This window comes from Callithrix jacchus, chromosome 5, assembly GCF_049354715.1.
Source record: "Callithrix jacchus isolate 240 chromosome 5, calJac240_pri, whole genome shotgun sequence".
Classification (NCBI taxonomy): domain Eukaryota; kingdom Metazoa; phylum Chordata; class Mammalia; order Primates; family Cebidae; genus Callithrix; species Callithrix jacchus.
The window spans coordinates 8,875,161-8,888,322 of NC_133506.1; the positions used below are offsets into that span (position 1 = coordinate 8,875,161).

The 13,162-nt window shown below is 50.1% G+C and overlaps 1 protein-coding gene across 2 annotated transcripts; it reads right to left on the bottom strand.

Annotated features, from left to right (window-relative positions):
• Positions 1 to 1,083: 1,083 nt before the first annotated feature.
• TMEM74B (transmembrane protein 74B) lies at positions 1,084 to 6,427 on the bottom strand. 2 transcript variants are annotated; one of them, XM_017971891.5, is made up of 2 exons: positions 5,878 to 6,427; positions 1,084 to 2,085 (listed from the first exon to the last, which is right to left on the bottom strand). In XM_017971891.5, exon 2 carries the CDS (start codon positions 2,042 to 2,044, stop codon positions 1,346 to 1,348), a length of 699 nt encoding a protein of 232 aa, XP_017827380.1. In that variant the 5' UTR covers positions 2,045 to 2,085; positions 5,878 to 6,427; the 3' UTR covers positions 1,084 to 1,345. The 2 variants fall into 2 exon arrangements, with proteins under 2 accessions (XP_017827380.1, XP_017827377.1); XM_017971888.4 differs by having other exon boundaries at positions 5,649 to 6,427.
• Between the last annotated feature and the right edge of the window lie 6,735 nt (positions 6,428 to 13,162).

The window sequence follows — 13,162 nt, forward strand, 5'->3', positions numbered from 1 at the left end:
TTGGCCCACGTGGCCAAGTTAAATGGAATAAGTAGGACCTACATTGGGAGGGGATTCACTAAAATGACCCCTGTAGGGTCTCTACACCAGTAGCTTAGAAGGCATGTGCTCTCGAAGCCCTCTGGGGCCATTCAGACTGAAGGATGCCTCCTCACAGTCCTCAAACACCTGTATCTCCTTACCCCAAGGCCTACTTCCTTTCCTTATCAAGAGTTTAAAGAAAGTCTGCAGGAACCTTTCATAGGAAAAAAACAAATGGCAACGTGGCCGGTGTGTCCAGGCCACCCAAATGTGCCTGACTTCTCCCCCAATTAAACGGTGGTTTCACTTTACTACTATATGGGTGAGATTAAGGTTACAAATTCAGCATAAAACATTTTTTCCTGCTAGCAGAATAAGGCAAAAAGGGAGAGACATACTATTGAGGAGAAGGGGATCAAGGCCTGCATCATGCCCACAGAAATAAAGCCCTCGCCCTTTCTTGTATAAAAGATCCTTCTTGCCCAGAGAACTGGGGAAGACTGTGCACTTGGCTTTGTAAAAATGTGTCACTGCAGGAAATTAGATCCCAAGACCAAAACCAAGGCTGCAGCAAACTTTGAACTGAACCTGACACCACCAGGGAGCTCTTTTCTGAGACCGTGAGAGCTGCTGGCTGTGGTGGTCCCTGAGGTCAGGCCAGAAAATGGCAGGGAGACTAATTAGTGCCTGGTGGATGCCTTCCTCCCCTGGAGGGGTGACCGGAGACAGAAACTGGGTTCCCATTCTCAGGGAAGAACTAGAGGGACCTGAGGGGTCATCCAGTCCAACCCTCTCACTTGAAGACAGGGCAACTGAGGCCTGATGAGGGTAGGATCACAGTTCAGTCAGTGGGGGTACTGGGGGTCACTCCAGTGCTGGCTTCTCCCCTCATCATGAAGCTACCTCCCACATGGCTGAAAGGGACCCCTCCATGGCCAATCAACACCCTCTACGATGAGGACAGAGGAGGTCCCTCACTCCCCAAGGCATGAGGAACAGGACGGGCAACTTTTCAAACAGCTCCCAATCTTCAGAAATGCCAAAAAACCTCATCCTCCAATAGCAGTGTTTCCAAACTTTTGTATTTTTAGCAGCAGAAGCCATCCTCCAAACAAAACCGTATGCAAAACTGCAGCTACAAAACAGATCAGTGGGCTGCTGGCCTGTGTGGGGCCTGGGCTGGGCCCTGAGCTCTCCCTTCAGCACCCAGTACTTCTTCCACAGGGCCCTATGTGAGCTCAGTTTGAAACCCCAGGCCTTGGTGGGGATGGTGGGGGACCTTGTAGCACTGGAGCAAAAGCAGCCAGATAAGGTGGGCTCGTACTTAAGACCGCTGGAGGGTATGGCTAGTCTCTGGGACCTGGACGACTTCATTCTCCACCAGGGCCTGGCCCCCATCCCCATTGAGCTGTCTCATGCGCAGGTTAATGGAGCCATAGGTCTTCCTGGAGCCCCTGCCAGGGACGAAGGTCCTCCGGCGGTACAGCTCGCCCTTGCACAGGGAGACCATAAGCAGCACTGACAAGAGCATGCCGCCCACTGTGAGCAGCCCCAGGCCTGCGATGATGCACTTGTCCAGGTGGGAGCCTAGGCGGGCGTAGTACATCTCTAGTCGTTCCATCTCCCGTGCTGTCACTGTGTCCGGATTGACTCGAGCCTCACGGGGGATGGCGTATGCTGTCACCACCAGGAGAATCCCACTCACCAGGAAAACCAGGGCGGAAACAAAGCCATAATCCACCGGGCGGCTCACGGGTTCCAGGCCTGGCCCCTCCTCTGAATGCAGGGACAGATCATCCCGCTGGGATCGGGGCAATGAGGGGACACCCCCAGGGGGACTGGGTGAGCTGCCCAGTCTTGTGTTCCTGGGGTTCTGGAAATGGGTCTCATGCTCCTCTGAGGAGAAGCAGGCATTCTCCACACCCTCCCTGGATGGGGCCACTGGTCCCAGGGGAGCTGATCTCCTTGGGGCTTGGGGACCATTGCTCAGTGTCTTCAGTTCCAGACCAGGGGGAGATGCCATTGGGAAGGAGGGCCCCAGCTCATCCCTTGGCCCCTTGGCAGCTGGAAGAGAAAAAAGAAAGTCAGTTGAATGTAGCAACCTCTACCTGTTGTGGAGGACATCTCGCCAGTCCCTGAGCACATGAAGGTGAGTCAGGCATGATTCCCAATTAGGGGTGTCTACCAGGCAGAGGGGGAGATGGGGAATAAGACAACGAGAGAACAGTGTGATCCAGCCCAGATCCCACTCCACCACCAACTGGCGTATGGCTGTGGGCAATTCACTAATCCTGTCTGGCTTCAGTTTTCCCACCTACAGAATAGTAATACTGCTACCCCCTGGTTCACAGGGCTGGAGTAGGATTGAGATAACCCATACAAAGAACTCAGAACGCAAAGTGCCCAGTATTATCGATGAGTTCCTATGATGATGGAGGGAATGTAGATAGAGTGAACATCAGGCTCAAATCCCAGCTTCACCAGTTGAGCTTGGGCAAGTGATGTGACCTCTCCAGACTCGGTCTTCTTCTTATCTGTAAAATGGTAATGAATAAAATGCCTTCCTCATAAGGTTGTTGTGAGGATTTCATAAAATAGTGAGTGCAAGCCCCTGGCCAGTGTAATCCATGGACCTTGTATGAGGGAAGGATGACAGAGGGGTGGGGGAGGTGGTAGAAAGGCCAAAGTTGATGTGGGAACCAAGAGGAAGGGAAGTTTCTGGGAGGTGGTAGCATTGGAATCAGATCTCAGAGGATGAACTGGATATTTCCCAGCAATGGAATGTGATGAGGGCATTCTGGAAAGGGGAACAGATTGCTTCAGGGGCCAGCTGGGGCTGGCTCAGAGAGGACTCTGGAAGCCACGGAGCCAAGGAGCCTGAGAGCCATGCAGAGCTGAGGAGCTGGAGCGGGAAGTGCTGACATCTGCCTGGGCTTCAGAAGAAAGGAGGAGTGATGGGATGGGAGGAGGCAAAGTGGAGGACAGCCATCCAGCAAGGAAGCCAGCAGATTGGGGATGGCATGGCTGAGAGGGCCAAGAGAAAGGAGCAGACTGGAGGGCCAAAGTCAAATGCCTTTATGTAAACAGAAGGGTGGGAACCTGGACTAGGACCACAGGAGGGGAACCAGGAGGGGGAGGTGAGAAGAGGTACACTCTCCATGCTGCAAGAGGAGTTACCCCACCCAAGAACCTGAACACACACACCCCCAGACACAGACAGCACATGTACATACCAGCCCAGGGACCACATTTGGCTGATAGAAGTTTTGCTGTGTTTTGTTCCTGGCCTCAATTGTTTTTGGTGTATTAGTTGCAAATGTATAAAAAGCAAAAAATTTTAGATTTTACATTTTAAATGTTGGATTCCTGGCTTCTCCTGCAAAATTAAAGAATCTGGCCACCTTAGGCTCCCATTCCCTTGTAACACTCACCTGGAGTTGGCAATCGGGGCTCTCCCCAACAGGTCCCAGCTCATCCCCCTTCCCTGCCTGGCATGTGTAATTCCTGATCCACAGCAGAACTGCATCATCCCTTGTATACACTGATGGCCTGAGGACACATACACTCAGAGCCCCAGGCACACAAGTCCTCAGGCTACAGAGACCCCAGGTGCAAAGTGGCTCACGTGCTCCAGTGTGTCTACACACACATACATGCATACACGCATGTACACACACACACACACACACACACACACACACACCCCAAACGATTCTCTGCATTCTCATGCCGGAGTTTATTCTCCAGTACACTGTGGTTCTCTGTGTGTGTGCATGCATGTGTGTAAATATGAGCAAATGAAGTCAGAATGAATGAATGGATGAAACTCAAAGAGCTTCAATGCAGGACGACACGTTTTTCAATCTTTCTGACCTTCCTCTCAGTATGGACTAGCATCAGACACCTCCTCTTAGCATATATAGGGTCTTTCATCTGAGTACAAAGCTCTTTTCCATTTACAACCCATTTCTATCACTATGTCTCTCTTTCCAGGGTCCCAATTTAGCAAATGTTTACTAAGCACCTACTAGCTGTTGCGCCTTGTACCCGACACTTCACGCAGGAGTATCTCACATCACCTTCACCAGCCACACGATCCGGAATTACTATCTCCATTTCATAAAGCATGGCCAAGATCCCATGGCATGTATGGGAGTGTGGGGGGACAGGAGTTGAATGCAGGTTCCCTCAGAATTATTATCATGTACAAACCAGCAAACTCATACTCCTGTACCAGTGGCATCACCTCACCCTCCTTCCCCGGCTCTCCATCCCTCACTCATAGACCCTTCATTTTATCCAGCTGTTTCACAGCAACCGTGAGCACCTTGAGAGCAGGGATAGGTTTGAATTCCATTGGGTCCCCATCCTGGGCCCAGACTGCTCTCACTTTCCAGTGAATAGACAGAAAAAAGAGGTGCGTTTGTTGGTTAGCTTTTTACTCTTCGCACCAAAAACATTTTTCAGGGTGCCCAACCACAAACAGGGACCAGCCATGTGGGTGCTCAGAAGTGGCCCCCACCCACAACCTCAGCACCTTCCACCCAACTCAGCTCCAGGAGCGGCCCAGGAAGCCCTTTCCCAGACTGACATATTGATGCCTCCATGCCCTGGAAGAAACCTGGAGCTCCCAGATTCTGGGAGCAGGGCTTTCCTTCATGCTGTAGGAACCCAAAACTTTTTCTTAGGGTGCCACAGTGAGAAGGCAGAGAAAAAAAGAGGATTCCTCTCACCCGGAGTTAGGATGTCTCTCTGTTTCATGCACAGATTCAGAGATATCAGTTACACAAAGGCTGTGCCCAATTACCCAAACATAAGCAGAAACACAGCAACTACACAGCTACTCCTGCCCACCGTTCACACCCCACGACCCCCACCAGTTACTCTCTGATTTCATCTGCAGTCAGACAAGTCCTGAAAGGAACACTCCAGTTCCACACTCACTCCCCCAAGCAGCCGTTCCCACAGCAGTACCCACAGACACCCAGAAGCCACGTAGTGTGACCCCCAGATCTTCGGGCCACTCTAGTACCCATAGCCCTAGAGGGGGCAGGACTGATCACATATACGCACGCACCACACACACACGCGCGCGCGCGCGCGCACGCACCACACACACACACACACACACACACACACACACACGTGCCCCTGGGAGTAAGATCCAAGCCAGATTCACAGAGACCCGCAGGGGCCCAACACCCCACCCACCGCGCGCACTGATACCGGGCGAGACGGACGCACAGTGGCTGTGGATGAAGCTTCACAAAACCCAGTCGATAGACACATGCACGAGTTGTACACAAAGCCTTGGGGCGCGCAGATACGCACACGCAGGTCCACGCTGTTGTACCCAAAGTTGCGCGCAGAAAGCCCCAGCATGCCGCCTGCCCACCGCGCCCGCGCCCGCCGGCCCGCAGTCCACACCCCCCTGCTCCTGCCCTTGACCACAGATGCGGGCCGGGCCAGGCCGGATAGGACCGGGCAGAGGCCCAGGGAGGCCAGGTCCCCTGGCCGCTTGTCCTTTGGCGGGCCGCGAGGTCAGGCTAGCTGTCCTTCGCCGCCACTCTCCGCCCTCGGCCCTCGGCCTCCAGCCGCCCCCCGCAGTCCCCTCTCAGCGTGCGTACCTGTGCCGGGCCTCCCTTCCTGCCTCCCCACGCGGGGGCGAAGGGAGCCCGGCGGGCGAGGGTGCGTCCTCCCGGGTGCTTGCCTGCCTCCCTGCAGCCAGCGTCCGCCTGCCGGGGTCTCTCCTGCGGCGCAGCCCGGAGGGCGCGGGCCTGGCCGCCTCTGCCTCGCCCTCCCTGGCTCCCGCCCCCTTCCCGGCCCGGCCCGGAGCCGCTCCCGAGGCGCACGTACCTGCTTGCGCCGCTCGGAGCCGTACGGCGGCGGTGGCGGCCGCTGTGGGGGGGTGGGGGGGTTCCGGGGACAGAGGGACGGGAAAGGGGCGGGGGCCGGGGATCGCCGAGCGCTGCGGAGCGAGCTCCGCCCGCGGCCGGCGAGGACGCCCGGAGAGTTAGCAAGGAGAGGGACGGGGAGGCGGGAGATGGGCTGGGGTGAGGGTGCGGGGGCTCCAATCCATCGTCCTCCCCTCCCCTCCAGGCAGATCCGGATCGCCAGTGCCTGGGCTTTGGGAACTGGGGCTTTGAGCCCGCGGTCCCCGGGCGTAGGAGCGGGGCGGGGCGGGGGGGGGGTGCAGGAGAAGACCCCTCCCCCGCCGCCTGCTTCTCTCCACACCGCCGGAAAGCCCCTATGGCGCCAAACCCAAGTGCCTTCCCCCCACCCTCACTCTCCCACTTCCCCTTTCCCCACCCTCCACCCCACACACAGCCCCGAGGTAGGACCCCGGATCCTCTCTGAGGTCCTTAGGTCGGGACAGTCTCCTCAGGCGCGTGCAGCTCCGTGACTCAAGGGCGCCACCTGAAGGCTTCAAGAAAGAATCTGACTAGCTCCCCTCCCCCTTTTCTCTGCTTTTTTTTTTCCTCTGTCGGACAGGGGAGTACTTTGCCCAAGAGGGGTGTACTCTTGGGGCATTGCCAATGGCCACACACCCTCACCCTCCAAGACCCAGCTGTGAGGCCTCCTCTCCTGGACCCCCTCCCTGGGCACACACACCCACTCAACCCCGGGGCCCCTCCATCTGGGCTCTTCTTTTGCCTGCACTGTTGCTCTTATCTCTGATGGTCGTGATTTTGTTTAAGGGTCAGCCTCCTCCATCGGACTGGCAGCTCTTGGAGAACAGGACCCATGTCTGATCGCCCAGAATGAACTAGGTGGGTGTGGGTGAACAAGCTGTGAATAGGGGTGACTTTCACTTCTTCCCTTTACAGGGCCGGGGTTAAGATGAGTCAAGTGAAGTGCCTAAAGTACCAAATTAAGGGAGACATTTCCTCTTTGGGGAACCCATGCCAACCCCAGAGAAAGGGGTTTGGTCTGATTTGTGCAGGTTTCGGGAAGACACGTGACCAGCTGAATCATGTGGTCTCGGGCAGTACCTCTGGCCTCTGAACCTCTGTCCATTTCTGTCGATGAGGATCGTGAAGGTGAAGCCTTCGAGGGCTCTGGGAGAGCCGCCAGAAGTTGGCCATGTGGAAGGACAGGCGAATGAGAGTGCCATGTCCTGTTCCTTGGCAATCTCATGAGGGGAGCCTGACCTGTCCTCCTCCAAAGTTCTGTGCAGTCCTCTCCAACCAGGAAACTGGAAGTCACCATGGATGATAGATGCCTGTGCCTTCAAGGCCAGCATAGCCTTGCCCTAGGTAGGACCACCAGGGCTGGGAAGGCCTCTGTTTCCTCCCAGCCTTGCAGAGGCCTGGCCTGTTGTTAGAGACTTCAAAGGGATGCCAGCCCTGGCACCACACTCCTGTTCAAATCCCAGCTCCACCCCCACAGCTGGGTGCCCTGGTGTAAAGGACTCCCCCCCTGGAGCTCAGTTTCCTCCTCTGTGAAATGGATGTAGGAAGCGTTATGGGAATGAGATGAGATGCCTCCCTTAAAGCACTCACTGTTCTTTCCCTCGGTCATGCACTGTCCTACCTCAGCCTTGGCTGTTCCTTCTGCCTGGGACATTCTTCTTTCTAATATTTCCAGCACTCACCCCCTTCCCTCACTTCCTTCAAGTTTTCACTCAAATGTCACCTCAGAAGCACCGTTCCAGGTCATCCTTTCAAAACCAGCAGTGCTCCAGCCCTCTTTACACCCTCACTCTGAATTTTTCTCTGTAGCATTTACCAACTGCCATTAGTTTCTGTTTGTTTATTGCCACCTCCACTAAGAAATAAGTGCACAGAGAAAAGGGTTTTTGCCTGTTTCCCTCCCTGCAGTATCAGCAGACCCTAGAAAAGGGGCTGACACCTAGGAAGCTCTGGATAAGAACTCACTGGATAAAGAACAGAGAAAATGGGCAAATATTTTATACTAGTTAGCTAGCTAGACTCCATCCCTACACTCAAGAAGCTCATCTCATCAGTGGGAGAAAAGGATAAGTAAATGTAAGATTGCAGTTATAGTAAGTGCTACCAAATAAAGATACACAGTGCAAGCCTCAAACAAGGGTGCCAGTCTAGTCTTGGGGATAGGAATGGCTTCCTGTAGAGAGTGGATTGAGCTGAGATCAGAAGGATGAGTAGCAGGCAGCCATGTAAAGAGGGCCGGAAAGAGAAGTCCAGTGGAAGGACTAGCATAGGTGAAGTCCTCGGGAAGGAAATGTGATGAGTTTGAGAGTTGAAGGAGACCCGTGCAGTTGTCATGGAGGGCTCAATAAGGAGCATGGCGGGAGGTGAGCCTGGACTTAGCAGGCCTGGTCACTACGAAGCCTTGCAGGCCAAGGAATTTGTTCTTTATCTTCAGAGCAGTGGAGAACCTCACCAATGAATATAAGTAAAGGGTTAACAAACCCTTTTCCTCTTTTGCATAAGAATTTGAACTTTGGTTAACTGTCAATCTCTGTTTCCTAGAAACAGATAAACATATGTCTGCTATGTTACTAAGCAACATTGCTTCTGATAAAAATGACCCCTGAGGAGGAGGCTAGAATAATCCACGTGGCAACAGATTAGAATTGGAGATACCAGAATGAACTCATATTTAGCTTAATATAGATGCAGATGATTACATATAGAAAGTTTCATACACACACACACACACACACACACACGGGCTAGTACACACACATTTATTTCTTTACTGTCAGGCGAGAGGGCCTAGAAGCAATGATACTACGTAGCAGCAAGCACATGTAGCACTGAAATCTTGGTTTCTAATACCATTCTCCAGTAAAGAGATCCAAGGTTCCTTGGAGAAATTGCTGCTCCCAATGGCCAATGCTGGAAAAATTTGAGGGACAAAATAAATAAGGTAATACTGGATTGTAACAAAAAGTATGAAATAAATATCTATAAGTCCATACAGATAAAAATTACTGAGCAAACAGGTAGAAAAGCTAAATCTCCCATTCAGAATTCCAAAATCCATATGTAGGTAACTCAGTACTCGAGGAGGGGAACTACAACTCCCATTTTGAAAGTATGAGTTTCACAAAGTGACTTCCCTTCCGAGAGTATTTTATGGAAAGCAGGGGGCAGGGAGGAAGTAACTTTACATTGGAGAAACCTGATGACCTCAGCCAGGTGATGAAAATCAAGTCCAACACTCAAATCACATTGGTAATAGGTACCTTGGATATGATGTGGCACAAATGGCACTTGACCTCTGTTGTCTTCCTCTCCAAAACCCATAGCTGCAGTCTAATCATGAGATAAGCATCACACAAATCTCAAGGAAGAAGATTCTGCAAAACATCTGACTAGTTCTCCTCAAAAGGTCATCAGAACAAGGAAAGTCTGAGAAATTGTCACAAACAAGAAGAACATAAAGAGACATAACAACTCAGTGTAGTGTGGTATCCTTGATAGAGTACTGGAACAGAAAAAGGACATTATGCAAAAACTAAGGAAATATAAATAAAGAATGGACTTTGCTAATAACAATGTATTGGTATTGGTTAATTGTAACAAATATACTAACATAAGATGTTAACAATAGAGGAAAGTGGGTAGGGGGTTGATATCCTTTGAATATTTGTCTCCTTCAAATCCCTTGTTGAAATTCAATCTGCAGTGGTGGACTTGGGGTGTGGTGGGAGGTGTTTGGATCATGGGGGTGGATTCCTCATGAATGGTTCTGTGCTGTCCCCACGGTAATAAATCTATTAGTTTACTAGAGAACGGATTGTTAAAACAAGAGCCTGGCACCTTTCTCCACTCTCCTTCTTGCCATGTGATGTCTGCTCCCTTTATCTTTCTGCCGTGATTGGAAGCTTCCTGAAGTCCTCACCAGAATCCGGTGCTGCCATGCCTTTTGTACAAGCCCACAAAACCATGAACCGAATATTAATAAACCTCTTTTCTATGTAAGTTACCCAGCCTCAGTCATTTCTTCTCCATCCCTCCTCCTCCTCTTTTTGCTCCTCCTTTTTCTTCTCGTTCTTTCTTCCTCTTCTCCTCTTCCTCCCTCTTCTTCTCCTTCTCCTCCTTCTTCTTTTTTTCTCCTTCCCCTTCCCCTTCCTCTCTTCTTCTTCTTCTTCTTCCTCTTCCTCTTCCTCTTCTTCTTCAGGCACTCATTCTGGCTGGAGTGCACTGGCACTATCATAGCTCACTGCGGCTTCAAACTCCCAGGCTTAAACAATCCTTGCACCTCAGCCTCCTGAGTAGCTGGGACTACAGGTGTGCACAACCAAGTCCAGTTTTTTTTTTTTTTTTTTGGTAGAGACCGGGTCTCACTATATTGTCCAGGCTGGTCTTGAACTCCTGGGCTCAAGCAACTGTTCTTCCCCAGTCTCCCAAAGTGTTGGAATTACAGGCATGAGCCACTGTGCTCTGCCTAGGTATTCTTTTATAGCAATGCAAAATAGACTAGGACAACGATATACAGGAACTCTCTGTATTGTCATCCCATTTTTGCTGTAAATCTAATACTGTTCTAAAAAATTAAGTTGTTGATGATGCTTTTAAACACCCCTAAGAGATAACTTGTATCTGGGCTGGAAGGAACTATAAATGCCTGGTGGGAAATCATACTTTTGGCATACTGAACATAGTGATTCACATAACTAGACAGGTCCCAAGACATTGGCTCCTGTAGGACATGAAACTTTTAAGCCAGGATTGTACCTGCACCCACCTGATGGGATTTCGTCTGGCACCTGAGTGGTACTGCTCTGGCGGAAGAAGCAGATTCCCTCCAAGAAGAGCATTTAGTGCTGTGCTAGCAAGCAGTAGTCCCTGAGCTATATCCTTCAGAGTAGGTCAATGCCAAGTGTGGCTTATGGTCATCTGTTGAGCCTGAGTGTGTAGTTGAACCTCAGAAGACTCCCTTGTGGACATGGCAGTGGGTGATAAGCAAGGGAGTGATGTGAGTGGATTTGCACATCTCCCTCTGGCTACTCCCAGGGGCAAGGGGCAAGGGAGAAAACAGACCATATGGGAGATTATCATGGTATATTGGCACACAGAAAGTCATCAATCAAATAGCTGTAATGATGTATCTGTGGAGATGTGTGATCTGTGAGAGACAGAATGAGGACTTCCTACAGGAATATTAGGGGCATCACTAGTCTGCAATGCTCCAAAGGTAGTGGTATATAACATAATTTTAGGTGTTAAGTAAATAAAGCTGTTTTGGTTATCTATCAGTGCATAACAAACCACCCCACAACAGCAGCTTAAAAGAAAATTATTATTTATTTGCTCACAGTTTTGCAGTTTGGGCTGCTCTCAGCTGAGACAGCTCAGCTTTCTTCTGGATGGTGTCAGCTGGGGTGGCACAAACAGCTGAGAGCTGGCTCAGACCTGATCGTGTGTCTCTGGGCTTGGTTCTCTCTGTCAGCTGGGTTTCTTCATTCTCTTCTACACGATCTTTCTGTGTAGCTAGCTTCGGCTTCCTTACACAATGGTGGTCTCAAGATAGTCAGAGTTCTTCCATGGCAGCCAACTTTCCCCGAAGCACAAAAGAAAAAGCTGCTGGATCATCTTAAAACTGAGGCTTGGAACTGGCCTGGCATTGCTTCTGCTGCATTTTATTGCTTAGTGAAGGTCATGGGCCAACCTAGATTCAAAGGGAGGAGTCTACATAAGGATATGACTACCAGGAGGCATGTGTCTTGGGGGCAACTAGACCAACAGTTTCCCATCAGCTATACTACATTTATCTCTGTATCTATAAACACACATATCTATATGTGCATATTCATTTCAATAGGTGTTTATTTTAAATTGTTTTAGAAAATACATAACTAGCTCATGAAACCAAAGATATCATGGGTGATATTGCCTAGAGTAAGGGTAGAAAAATCAGTCTATATGAAGTTGATGCCATAAAGTTTGCTGGTTTCCTCTAGTATTCACTCACTCTTTCTTCCACTGTAATAGAAGCTTTGATCAATAGTGGGTACAGTGCACCCAGAAGAAGGATTTCATTTCCCAACCTTCCTTGTAGCTAGCTATGGCCAAGTGGATGGCAAGCCATTAGAGTATGAGAGGAAGTAGTGTGGGAAAAATGCATTAAGTTTTCTGAAGGGAAGGGAGTGTGCCCTCCTACTCTCTTTTTGTCCTTCCTGCTGCCTGCTGCCAGGATGCAGAACAGATGGCTGGAACTTGAGCAGCCATCTTGGACCATGAGGTGGAAGCCTATTAGGTTGGGAGAGCAACAAAATTGAAGGAACCTGGATCTCAGATGACTAGATGGAAACACCAGACTGGGATAGTTTCCCATACTTTTGTGGGTGAGAGAAACAAACATTATTTTTGTATAAGCTACTATTACTTGGGATTTTCTGTCACTCAGAAGAACTAAGTCTATCAAAGTAGAATCAGGCTGGGCATGGTGGCTCACCTCTGTAATCCCAGCACTTTGGGAGACCGAGACAGGTGGATCACTCAAGGTCAGGAGTTTGAGACCAGCCTGGCCAACGTGGTGAAACCTGTCTCTACTAAAAGTACAAAAATTAGCTGGGTGTGGTGGTGTGTGCCTGTAGTCCTAGCTACTAAGGTGGCTGAGGTAGGAGAATCACTTTAACCCGAGAGGCGGAAGTTGCAGTGACAGTGAGCCAAGATTGCACCATTGCACTCCAGCCTGGGTGACAAAAGCAAAACTTAGTCTGAAAAAAAAAAAAAAAAAAAAAAAAACAAGTAGAATCAGCAGGCACAAACTGAATAGGTATATGAATAGCTGAAGATTAAGAAATACAGATGCAATCTGATCCCCTGTATTCCTGGTAAGAAATCTCTGAAGCCAGCCTGTAGAGTGTCCAGGAGGATGATATGAAAAGTAATAACCCAAGGAAGACTGAGGTTTTTCTAGGTGAAGGGAGTGAGTGGAGTAAGGAAAAGTTTCTGGAAAAGGGAACAACACTTAAGCCCAGAGATGAAGTAATAGTAGCGAAATATTTGTGTGTTTGACAAACATTTATATAACCCTCCCCATATGCCAGGCACATGTTTTACAAATATTAACTTACTCAATCATCTTAACCACCTTATCATGTGGATACTATTATTATCCCCATTTCAAGAGGAGGAAATCAAGGCACAAAATGATATAATGCTTTGTCCGAGGTTAGACAACTGATATCTCATGGTTTGGGATT